At 43.6% G+C, this 12428-nt stretch overlaps 1 protein-coding gene across 22 annotated transcripts in view; it reads left to right on the forward strand.

Annotated features, from left to right (window-relative positions):
* Nucleotides 1–12428, forward strand: part of RYR3 (ryanodine receptor 3) — a 522680-nt gene that overhangs the window by 206363 nt on the left and 303889 nt on the right. For all 22 annotated transcript variants that reach the window (XM_025189447.3, XM_075927047.2, XM_075927048.2 and 19 more), the window contains 3 exons: nt 6210–6305; nt 7900–8018; nt 11014–11147. In XM_025189447.3, the coding sequence (XP_025045232.1) occupies nt 6210–6305; nt 7900–8018; nt 11014–11147 (349 nt within the window). The remainder of the gene's footprint in view (nt 1–6209; nt 6306–7899; nt 8019–11013; nt 11148–12428) is intronic.

A 12428-nucleotide genomic window follows, 5' to 3' on the forward strand; every position in this document is an offset into this window, starting at 1 on the left:
CACACAGGCGGCGGGACCCCGCTGCCCGTGCGGCTTTCCTCCTTTGCCCCGGAGCATAGCCGCACAGGCGGCGGGGTCCCCCGCCTCAGCGGCTTTGCTCCTGTCTCCCTGCACAGCAAAGGTGCAAAGCCGCACGGGCAGTGGGGTCCCGCCGCCTGTGCGGCTTTGCTTGGGTCTCCCTGCTGTGCTGGGGGGGACTCCCCCCCAGCACAGCAGGGAGACAAGAGCAAAGCCGCAGAGGCGGGGGTACCTCTGCGCCTCCGCGGCTTTGCTCGGGTCTCCCTGGTCTGCTGGGGGGGAGGGGGCACAGCTAGTGCGCCCCCCCCCCAGCAGACCAGGCTTTTGTTGCAGGACACCTGGGGTAGAGCAGCTAGGGTGCTGCCGGGTTGGTCCTGCGGGGACCTACCCGGCAGCGCCCCAGCTGTTCTATTCCAGGAGTCCAGATTCAGCCGCTGTTGAAAATGATCAGCGGCTGATTCCAGGAAGCAGGGGGCAGAGCAACTCTGCCTAGGGCTTCCTGTAGTCAGCCGTTGATCAGTTTCAGCAGCGGCTGAATCTGGAGCCAGTTCCGACTTACATACAAATTCAACTTAAGAACAAACCTATAGTCCCTATCTTGTACGTAACCCGGGGACTGCCTGTATAATAGAAAAAACTCAACACCAGACTTAGAAAAGTAGATAGGCTTTTCCGTGTCTGTGTGGTTGGTTTATAAAATGTGTTTACGGTATGCAAGTTGGAACAAATTATTTGTTTAATTCAGGAAAATAAAAGTAAAGATGGGTCTATCCCAGTATCAAGGATTTTAAAACCATTGCATTTTGAGAAAGTGTACTTCTGGTTCCAAGCCCTTATGGCTTAAACAAATGTGTAGCAAATAAACCATTGCAACATGAGTCTGTCCATGCTTCCAGAACTAAACCATCCCTATCTGCCATCAAGTTAGATCTCTATCTCTAGCGTACTAGCTTGCCGCGTTAGCATAATCCCTTTTGTAAGAGTTTGTTGGCGTCCTTTTGTCTGTGAGACACGATGGGAATTTTAGCCTATGATGTAGATGGTTTGCAATGTCTCATGTGACTGAATATGCTGATCCAAGATTGGCATGATATTTGGCAGTTGTTGAAAATGTATGTATTCTGGTTGGGAGCTGCTTGCTTCCTATGGACTCTTTTCTCTTCAAGCTGTATAAACCAGTTCCTGTTGTGTACTTTGATGCCCTGATAGAGATGATGGCACCACTTGTCATGATCACTTGCCAAGGTTTTCCATCAGTCAGGATCAATTACAAATTCCTTCATATCTCGCTTGTATGTGCCTTTGTAGTGAAGCTATAACACTTACGGATTGCCTTTCAAGTGCTTGTCAGGCACTTGCTCTCGCCATCAGCATTAAGAAAACAGTTGTGTTAGGACAGGAGGTTCCGCAGGATCCTTCAATCAACTGAAATAAAAACCAGCTAGAAGTAGTCCAGAAGCTCAGCTACTTAGATTCTACATTGACCACCAATCTCTCACTGGATGAAAAATGTTCACAGTAGAAAGGCTCCCACTACCTTTAGCAGACTAACTAAAAAAACTATTCAAAACTTACCATCAAGACCAAAATGGTAGTACACCAAGCTTATGTCCTCAACACTCATGTATGGTGGAGAAACGGACAATTTATGCTCATCAGGAGAAAAGTTTAAACAGTTTCTGCCTGCTACTGTTTATGCCCAACACAAAATGGAAAGATAAAGTCACCAATGCAGGGGTTCTTCAAAGAGCAAGTGTGACAGCCCTGCTCAGGCAAAGATGACTGCATTGGCTGGGCCATCTGAATAGTTTGAAAGACAAATACATACCCAAGGAAGTTGTATCCAGGGGGCTATCAGAGGTAGCAAGACGAACAGGATATCTCAGATTTCACTATCAAGACACATGCAAGCAAGATTTGAAGGAATTTTATAATGAAGACTTGTCTTGTAAAGTACTTTTGGGTACGTTTTGATTTCATTTTTATAAACAAAGCTAACTCTAGTGCAGAGTAAACAACAGGATGTCTCACACTTTCCATTTCCAATTGCCCACCTTATAATAACAACTTTTGATAATTGGCTATAATAATCACTATGGATATTTTTGGTTTTGCTCAATAGTGTATTTACAGACTGATGAGCTGTTCTGTGAGGGGAAAAATTAGGAGTTAGTTAATTTCAGTTACATTCAGAAAACAATATGCATTCTGTGCTGGTGAACAATAATTATCCATATTATAACACGTTTTGCTCAGGAGGCGGAACTAAAGGCCACTTAACCTGGACTTGATTCTGTCCTGCAGCTGCATGGTATCCTCCCACCTAGAAATATTTGGGAACAACTTTAGAATTATACAGGCCCCTTGATCATGTGCTGTATTTAACAGCTGAATGTAAGGAAGGTGGTAGTTTGTACAGCTAATAAAGAACTAGAGCACTGAGTGCAGACTTCCACCCTCCCAAGTGGATGGGCAGCTGAAATGTCTCCATGATATTTTACATACCCTCCCACCTAGAGCCTAGAGGGGCTTCTCCACAAGTATGGGGTCGGTATTTGGATCTGAGATGGGAAAGCAAGTGAGATGTGGGGAAGATTGTGTAGAATGTGTGTGGGCCTAGGACAGGGATGCACAGTGTCTACCATATAGCCCCACGATAGATTCTCTGATGAAGAGGGTGTAGCCTAGGCATATTCTTTTGTCCACGGAACCTCTCCCATGTGTTCCAGTGTACAACTTGGATTATGGAAGGAGATCATATAGGAGTTGAAATAAAGATACTTCAATTGATGGACTATGGTATATTGAGACATAGCAAATACTATTTTCTAAGCATCATTATTACCAGAATTCTGCTTTATCACTAACAGAGCTCAACTAATGCACAACATAAAAAATCTGAGATACTTTTTTATGAGTGTATTCATTATTAAAAAGATTGTGTCATGTTTTCAAATATTTCAGGTAGGTATATATGCCTTTCAGGAAGCCAGGACTGGAACCCATCACTCCACCTCAGGCCAATGCCTTATCCCCTAGGCCAGCGTTTCCCAAACTATGGGCTGTGGCCCAGTACCAGGCCACGGGAAAAAAATACCGGGCCTCAGCACGGCTGCCAGGAGGGGAGCAGAGTGGGGTGGGCTGGGAGGAGGGGGGGAGGAACCAGCCACCGGGAAGCAGTGCTGGGGGGAGTGGGGCTGTCCCGGTGGAGATCCGGGTGGGCAGACAAAGCCTGGCAGGTAGATACACTCAGACAGCATGAGCACATCTACCAGCCAGGCAGCTAAGGACTAATACACCTAATTATAATAAAACCTACCTAATTAGAAAGTACCAGGCATTTTATATGTCTGGTAATTTCTCAATTTCTTTCCCAGACAAAACCTTCAAATACCGGACTGTCCAGTACAAAATTGGACACCTGGCAACCCTACCCTTTCTTGTACCCTCCCTCTTAGCCAGATACCCTACCCCAGTCTGCTCCTGCTCCCGCCTCCTGAAGTGCTCATGTGGCGCCAGGTCCCCCAAGCCCTGGCCCAGGCTGGGTAGAGGATACAGCCAGGTGAAACACTGAAAATTTATTCATTTGTCATTCTTTTTTTTAATATGCATTAATATTTTTGGGCTGCAAAAGACAGTACTGAAAAAAATGGGTTCCAACAAAAGTAAAAAGTTTGGGAAACCCTGGTCTAGCCAGCTTTCTATCCATCTTACAGTCCATTTATCCAATCCATATTCCCTTATCTTGCTGACAAGAATATTGTGGGTAACTGTATCAAAAGCTTTGCTAACGCTGGCACGGGGGGCTTTGGGAGAACCAGAAACAACTTATTTGAATATTAATCATTTGCGTATTGAATATGCAAATATGCAAATGAATGTTACTGGTTCTCCAAAAGCTTGTGAATGGAGTTACTGGTCCCTGTGTCAAAAACTTTGAGAACCCCTTCCCGAGGCCACACCAGAACCCAGCCCAACACCTTCCCTTCAGGGTGTCCCTTATCCCGACTTCCATTGGGGCTGCCTGGGTGTTGGCCGTCCCGTCCCGTCCTGGGGGAGGTGGGGAGCAGGATGGGAGGAAAAGGTTCTTTATGAATAAAAGTAGTATAGTCAATTAATATTTTAATGTCTGCCTATTAGTGTTCATTATTATAGTTTGATGATATATAAACTAGCTGGACACTATCAAATTAATTTAACATAGAATCATACAGTCATAGAATACTAGAACTGGAAAGGTCATCAAGTCCAGTCCCATGCATTCATGGCAGGGTCAAGCAGCATCTATTCTAGACCATCTCTGACAGATGTCTGTCTAACCTGCTCTCAAATATTTCCAACTAGCCAATTAGCCCGTCATAATATGGGATTTTCAGGTCTTCTCTCCTGAGCGCTTGCTCTCTCTCTCTCTCTCTCTCATCTCTTCTCCCCCTCCTGCCTCTCACTCTCCCTTTCTCTTCTCCTCCTCCTGCCTCTCTTTCCCCTCCGTATCCCTCGTCCCCACTTCTTCTTCCCCTTCCCCCCGCCATGGCACTTGGCTGAGTGCTGCATGCTCAACCGGGCTGCTGCGAGGGAGGGGGCGGAGCAGTGACGTACACGGCTGGGACCGTGGCCGTATACATCACCGCCCTCCCTTCCCTTCCTACCCCGGGGGAGCCCAAACAGCCCCTTGCACTGCTGGCTCCCCCAGCAGCCTGGCTGAGGGGCGCAGCACTCAGCTGAGTGCCACAGCGGGAGGGAAGGGGGGTGGTGACATACACTGCCCTGCCCCCTGGCTGTGTACGTCACCGCCCCGCCCCCTTCCCCTCCCTCCGTGGCGGCCCAGCTGTGTGTTGCGTGCTCAGCTGGGCCGCTGTGGGGGAGGAGGGGCAGGGCAGTGACGTACACGGCCAGGGGGCGGGGCTGTCTATATCACTGTCCCCCTCTCCCGCGGCGGCCCGGCTGAGGGGCGCAGCACTCAGTGCCACGGCGGGAGGAGGAAGGGGGGGTGGTGACGTACATGGCCCTGCCCCCTGGCCGTGTACATCACTGCCCTGCCCCCCTTCCTGTCCCACCGGGCCCGGCAGGAGCACTGCTCAGCTGGGGGCAGGAGCGCTGCTCAGCTGGGGGCAGGAGCGCTGCTCAGCGTGCCACAGTGCACCAGGCAGGGAGGGGAAGGGAGTGGGGCTGGCCGGAAGGGGGGTGGAAAAAAGAGCTGGGGGGGGGGATTGGGGGCTGTGGGGCTGGAGGGGAGGATGGGGGGGGCAGAGGAAGGGGGGAGGGAAGCAGAGCTGGCAGGGAGTGTTCCGGGGGGACCCTGCATCCGCTTGCTGCCACGGAGTGAGGGGAAGTGGGGCGGGGCACTGATGTACACGGCATTACAGATGCATAGACACTGAGCTACTATACATATGATGATGGAGATTCAACAACCTCTCTAGGCAATTTATTCCAGTGTTTTACCAGTGTTTTACCTGACAGTTGGCATTTTTTTCCTAATGTGCAACCTGATCCTCTCTTGCTAAAATTTAATCCCATTGCTTCTTGTCCTATTATCAGATGTTAAGGAGAATCATTTTTCTCCTTCCTCCTTATAGAGCTAGATCTTTAATAATTCTTGTTGCTCTTCTCTGGACTTTCTCCAGTTTCTCCTCATCTTTCTTGAAATGTGGTGCCCAGAACTAGACACAATACTCCAACTGAGGCCTAATCAGCACAGAGTAGAGCGGAAGAATGACTTCTCGTGTCTTGCTCACAACACTCCTCTTAATGCATCCCAGAATCATGTCTACTTTTTTTGCAATGGTGTCACGTGGACTCATACTTAGTTTGTGGCCCAGTGTAATCCCTAGATCCCCTCTGCCAACCCTCCCCATTCCCCAGGCCGTGCCTGGTTCCCTCTGCTATTTGAACCTGGGACATCCTGCATCCCCTATCCTAGCCAAGCCCGACCTCCTCCCTTGAATCCCCTCACCTCTTCCACAGAGACCCCTCACTCCCAGTCCACTCCTGCAGCCTCTCCCCTCACCAGACACCTATCCCCAGCCTGCTCCTGCCCCCACCCCCTGACTCTGCACCTACACCCAGAGAGAAGAGGGTTGGCAAATGCAGACATATGAAAGAGAATTATCATTTTCATTTGATTTATCTTAGAGATTATGTTAAAATATTTGTATTTAGCACTGGTTGTTAATATCAAACCTTTTTTCCAGCTGCCCTCATTCGTGGTAACAGAAATAACTGCACCCAGTTTTCCAATAACCTTGATTGGCTCATCAGTAAATTGGATAGATTAGAATCTTCCTCAGGTAAGGCCTATTTTATAAAAATATGGTGTTTGTATAGTAATACCATTGCATCTTGTAAAAGTGAGTAGTTTTCCTTGAAAAATAGTAAGCACCCAAAAGCATCTATTCTTTCATGAAAATAAAATTAAATCCAATCTCTTAAGTTAACAAACTGATCTTTTTAAAGTAACTCTCTCAAATGAACATTCCGTTCCTTTTTTAGTCTGTCATTTGTTTTTTTAGCCCTTCTCTCTTCCCCTCCCCCCCTCCTCCCCACTTGGGTTTTCCTTTTCCTTCTTTTTCCTTCTACCATCACAATGAAAGGACCTTGAAATAAATAAACTAATTAGCCCTGGCACAATTGTATGATTCATAATACGGGTTGGAGCTCCTTAGTCCAGCAACCTCAGGACCTGAGCCGTCCCAAACCAGGGAGTTTGCTGGACCAGCGGAGGTCAATGCTTGTTTGCTGGCTGCCCTGCTCCTAGCAACCCAAGGGTGGAGCTCCCACTCTGCTGCTGCTCGCTGCCACCAGAGTTTCCTGGGTTCTGGACAGGTTGCTGCTGGCCCCACTGCGACTGGGGTTCCCAGAGTTCCATTCAGACGCCGTCAGCCCCATTGCTGCAGGGGATCCCCCGGGGATACTTGGCCTGCTGCCACAGGGGGTTCTCTGGCTAGGACTGCCCAGTCACCCCTGCCCCACTTCCACCAGGGATTCTCTGGGTTCCCCGGCCATCTGGTCCCGTTGACGCTGAGGGTTCTGTGGCCCAGATAATGCCAGGGCTGCCATGCTGGCACTGCCATTGGCCCCACTGCCGGAGCCAGTCCTGGGCCCACCAGGGGTTTCCTGTGGTTCTCTGGCCTGGGGCCACCTGGCTGCTGTCTAGCCCCACTGCTACAGGGAGTTTCCCCAGCCAGGGCAGGGGCTCCTTATTCACTGATTGGCCCAGCTGACACCAGGGTTCCCCAGGTCAGGGTGAGGGCTACCTGTTCGCTGCCTGGCCCTGCTGTTGTAGGGGTTCCCCACCAAGGTTGGGGTTTCCCAGCTCTGCATTCTCTGGCTGGCTCCCACTGCTGCCTCGGGGGATCTTTGGTCCAGCAACATCCATGACCCTGCCAGACCATGGATGTTGCAAGACCAGAGAGTCCTGGATTTGGGAGGTTCAACCTGTAGTGCACAGTGGTACGACTCCACAGCTACTAATATAATTTCAAATAGTATAGGCGCTGTTAACAGCTTGGTCCCAGCAAATAACATTAAGAAAAAAATTAGACACAAAATCAGTTTGAAAAATAAAATACAGTCTGTGAGAGAATTTCCTCCTGTGACTAACTGAAGTGAATTTTCTTTTTTCTATATGTTTTTACCAATATTTATGTCAAGAAAATCATAAATTATAGTTTTTAGGTGCATTTTAACTTGTTGTCATAGCTGGCACTTAAAGCCTGTTGAAGATGAGTTCATTCTTTTTAGCCCAGAGATACTGAATAGACTGAGTAAGAGAATATATGATTACATTCCCCTTAGGATCTCCTTTTCTTTCCCATGTTATTAAATTATATTTAGTTCCGCAGATTGTTTAATGTCAAAATGATTTTGTTGGCATTCATATAGGTATTTTGGAAGTATTACATTGCATTTTGATTGAAAGTCCAGAAGCTTTAAATTTGATAGCAGAGGAACATATCAAATCTATTATTTCATTGCTGGATAAGCATGGACGAAATCACAAGGTATGTTTGAGAAGTAGAAAACGTATTTGTAATATCGTGAGTAATTTACAGAAAAAAAGTGAACAAGTTTCTCTAAAACCAACAATGTGATATTTAGTATCTTTAATTTAATTTAAAAATGCACTGAAGAATACCTATTCAATTGCTTTTCAAAGAGCAAAATGAAATATGTGAGAATTATAATTGCTTTTCTGTGTAAAATAAATCAGTGTGCGTAGGAGACTGTGTCTTCAAAACATTTTTTCTTTGAACAACTAGCACATTTGTTTGTTATAAATATTGATAGGCAACCAAATGATGTGTCAGAATAAGTAAAAAGCTACATGTAAATGTAATCTAAGACCTTAGGACTGTAAACTACTTCATATGGATGCATGGTGTAACTTGCAGCATTAACATCTAACAGGACAGAACTTAGTCCTATAAACCCTTACTCAGATAATAAGTTCCATTTTCTTTTCACGTGACTATTCATGCAAGTAATGTTTATCATGACCAGGGATCACATACTACAGAAGGTCAAAATGCCATGATGTTATTCCATGGCACTCAATACAGTTATTTTCAATTCACACTGGCAGAATCTGTTCAGAATGAGAAATGATATATTATCATTTATACATTCAAATACACAAAAGCAGACATAGTAGGAATATATTTAAAATAAAAGTTTCTTCCAACTACATAACTAATTTATCCTGAACAAATACATTACAATTTTAAAAATCCTTTAAAATTATTTGTTTAAAAATGCTCTCTTTAAAAATATATACATCATTTAGAAGGTTCTTACTGTTACCTAAAGTCTAACTCTTCAAATGCATTGAATTGTCCATACAGATTAATACTGTCCCATGGATTGCTTAATGTAAATAAAGCATGTAGGAGGAATGTAAATAAAGTATGTAGTGAATTATTGCAGAGATCTTTAGTAGGTCAGGTCTTATTTAATCTCTTAATTTATTATCTGTAAAAGAGAGTGAACAACATACTAATGAAATTCAGATTATGCTTATTTTCGAAGAGTTTTAAGCACCAGTGAGGACAGAGAAATAATCCAAAATGACCTAGAGATATTAAAAAATAGCGGTAGAACATAACAAAATTCAAGTTGGAAAACTGCAATCTGTCTTTGAAGGGAAATTTTTGAAACCCAGATTTTTAGGGGAAGAGAAAAAGCTGTAAAGCAATAATACTAAAGAAATTTAAGAACCAGTGAGAAGCAAAGAAGATAAGGGTATCTAATATACTGTGGCACTAAAAAAAAAGGCCAACAAAATTTGTAGATGTATTGAGAATTGCATCACATCATCGGAGAATAGTTCTCTGATGTGACTACAGTTGACATATTACATTCACTTTTGGGTACATTAATATTTAGATGATACTTTCCATCTTGAGGATAAAACAAATAGTCCGGTGGCACTTAAAGACTAACAATTTTATTATGGCATAAACTTTTGAGAGTTGCAACTCTCTTCATCAGATGCATAAAGTGAAAGAAAAAGAATCAGATGGTAGGGGTACAGAGGTGGGAGTGTTGCATCAGAGCTAATTCAATCAGGGTGGATGTGGATAAGAAGGTGAGAATATCTAATGAAGAAAATTATTAATTACAGTGAGCAAGCCATTACCAGACCCTATCCACAGTCACTCTTATGGTGTCAAATGTTCATATTAATTCCAGCTCAGCAGTTTCACATTGCACTCTGTTTTGGAAGGGTTTTTTGGCTTGTTTGTTTGGTTTTTTTGCATAAGTATGGTTTGGTTTGGGTTTTTTTTAGCAGTAATAGGGGAAGTATCATTGAGAGCTAACCTTGAGAGGAGTGAAATCACGGCCGTTTTTTGATCAGATTGCCTGCCTCAAACAAAGTTGACACACATGGAGCTCTGAAGATTGGATTTTAGATCAGTGCCTTGGGTTGTCATGCAGTCATCACTGATTAACTTGGCTGCATCAGATCAAGTCTGCTGCCTAAGCATATTATTGTTAACTTATTGCCTGTGCCTCTGGGACAGGAGTGGGTCTTCATGGGCCAAGTTTCCCCCCTTGGTACTCTCTGTCCCCCTTGTATCAGGACAGGGGGATACTCAAAATGATTCAAAAGAGCAAGCTGAGTACTAGAAGTAGGCTAAAAATCTACCCTCAGTTATAGGTTATATTGTTGGAGACTTGCAAACCTCTGCAATGGAAACATTTAAAATGCCCAGTATGTGGAGTATGTATGACAGGGCAGGAGCACTCCTCCACATGGTAAGTTAAATAAAATGGTGGCCCGCTGCTTAAAATGTTTCCCTTTGTCTGCTCTCATTTGTAGACTTGTACAAATCAATCTAGCCAAGACCAGAATAAGTTTTGAAATTAGACCTCTCTGAAACACTGTTTTGAACACCATGATTGTTTCAGTATTTTCTTAATTTTTTATCCACATAGCTTCTTCTCGTAAGATGTTTTTTTTTACTTCAATTATGGTTTCACAGCTGAATGATAAGTGATAATTGGTATAAGAGCCACATCAAACTGGTCCCACCCCTTTTATCCACATGTTTTCAAGTCCTTAGTGAATTTCTCAAAGTGTCTTATCTAAGTTACACATTTGTAATGAGACTAAAAAAAGGAACACTTTGCACAGTTTGTTTTCATTGTGAACAGCTGATATACAGCATTTTCAGGCTTTTTCTTTGACATTTCAGGCAGGAAATAGCAGAAGTAAAGTAACACAGATCCTATGTGAAGGCCTGTACTTATGAGATTTTTAATCCATATTTGCAGATCCAAAGAGTTCTGCATAGGTATAAAAACGTATGGATGCTTTTTAAAAACTTACGTGATGTCAACTGTTACCTATTACAAACTATGTTCAGTTAAAGTCCAAACTAAAATATTAGGATAATCACCAAAGTTTTCATTTTTCCTGTTCCCTGCATATTTGAAAGGTAATTAAATTGTATTATAAACAGTAACATTTTCTTGTCTGTACCTGATCTGTTTTAGGTTCTTGATGTACTTTGCTCATTGTGTCTCTGTAATGGAGTTGCCGTGCGTGCCAATCAGAACTTGATCTGTGACAATCTACTCCCCAGAAGAGATTTGCTATTGCAAACCCGTTTGATTAATGATGTGACAAGGTATAGTACATTGTTTGTTTTCTTGCTGTATTTGAAAATGAAGAGAGCATGCATGTCTTTGTCTAGCTATGCTGAAATAAAGAGAGGTGACATTTAATATGGTTTAATCAGGCCACAACTTTATTATCAGATGTCTGGGAGTACCCGGCATATAACATGAACAGTGCAGCTAACCCTCACTTGTTTTCTCCCCTAATTAACAAGGTGGGGGAAATGCTTTTGGTAGACTCCCTCCCACCCCTCTCCCCAAACACACACTGTCCACCCAGGTCCCTCCAGCTGATCCATTGCCAGGAACATACACTCTCCAGTGGGGGGGAGGAAGGCTTCAAATAATTCACCACTATTTCCATCTATGTCCATCCAGCAACTCCATTGCTGGGGTGGGGTCTTACCAACCATCCCCATCTCGTAGAATGGCTAAGGTGGGTTATAGTGAAGAGGATGTGTCTCCATGCTGCACCAATCATAGGAGTCCCCAACTAACGTCATTCTGAAATAACACTGCTGTGTAGACATAGCCTGAGTCAGCCACCATGCTGGTCTCTCTTACAACAGTTTTACATCTCCTTCTTTCCCCACTTTCTGAAACCATCAAGTATCACTTTCTTCCAGTCAACCAGACAAACAACCCCCCAGCTTAAGATGCAGGTTCAGGGTGGAAATTAGTATTAGCTTAAATTAAGAAAATACTCTGTTTTATTTTGGTGAGAGAAAATTGTTTGTTAGCCTTGCTTAGCAATCACTGAAAGACATACTATTTAGGGAACTTCTAGATGTTCACTGTTTTTTAAAGTTTCACATTACTAAGAATATAGGAAATGTTTGTTAGAAGAGAAGCTGCTTGATGAATTCACACTTGCATGAAAATGACTTATTTATATAATACTGTAAGTACACAAAATACAGTGTTTGTATGCACATTGATGTAGAAATCTGTAAACAAATAACAGAGTTTAGAGACAATGGATTGAGGCAAAAATAATTCCAATACAATTACAGTGTAATATAGTAAAAAATGTTTATTATGTGAAAATAATCCGTTTTTTTCATTCTTCATGTACACTAGCTAATAGTGTACTATTTTGAAATTAGGAAATCTGTATTAAGAAGTTGATAGTTAATGATTATGTATATTATTTTTTAAAATTTGTACTTCTAATCTGAGTATTCCTATGACATTTGGCCTAAATTTATGAGACTGTGGAATCAGAACTTAAAGCCTTCATATTCAGGGGTTTTCCTTGTTTTAGCACTTCTAGCCTATATTTCTTTTGTAAT

This window comes from Pelodiscus sinensis, chromosome 5, assembly GCF_052426305.1.
Source record: "Pelodiscus sinensis isolate ZL-2025 chromosome 5, ASM5242630v1, whole genome shotgun sequence".
NCBI classification, from domain to species: Eukaryota; Metazoa; Chordata; order Testudines; family Trionychidae; genus Pelodiscus; species Pelodiscus sinensis.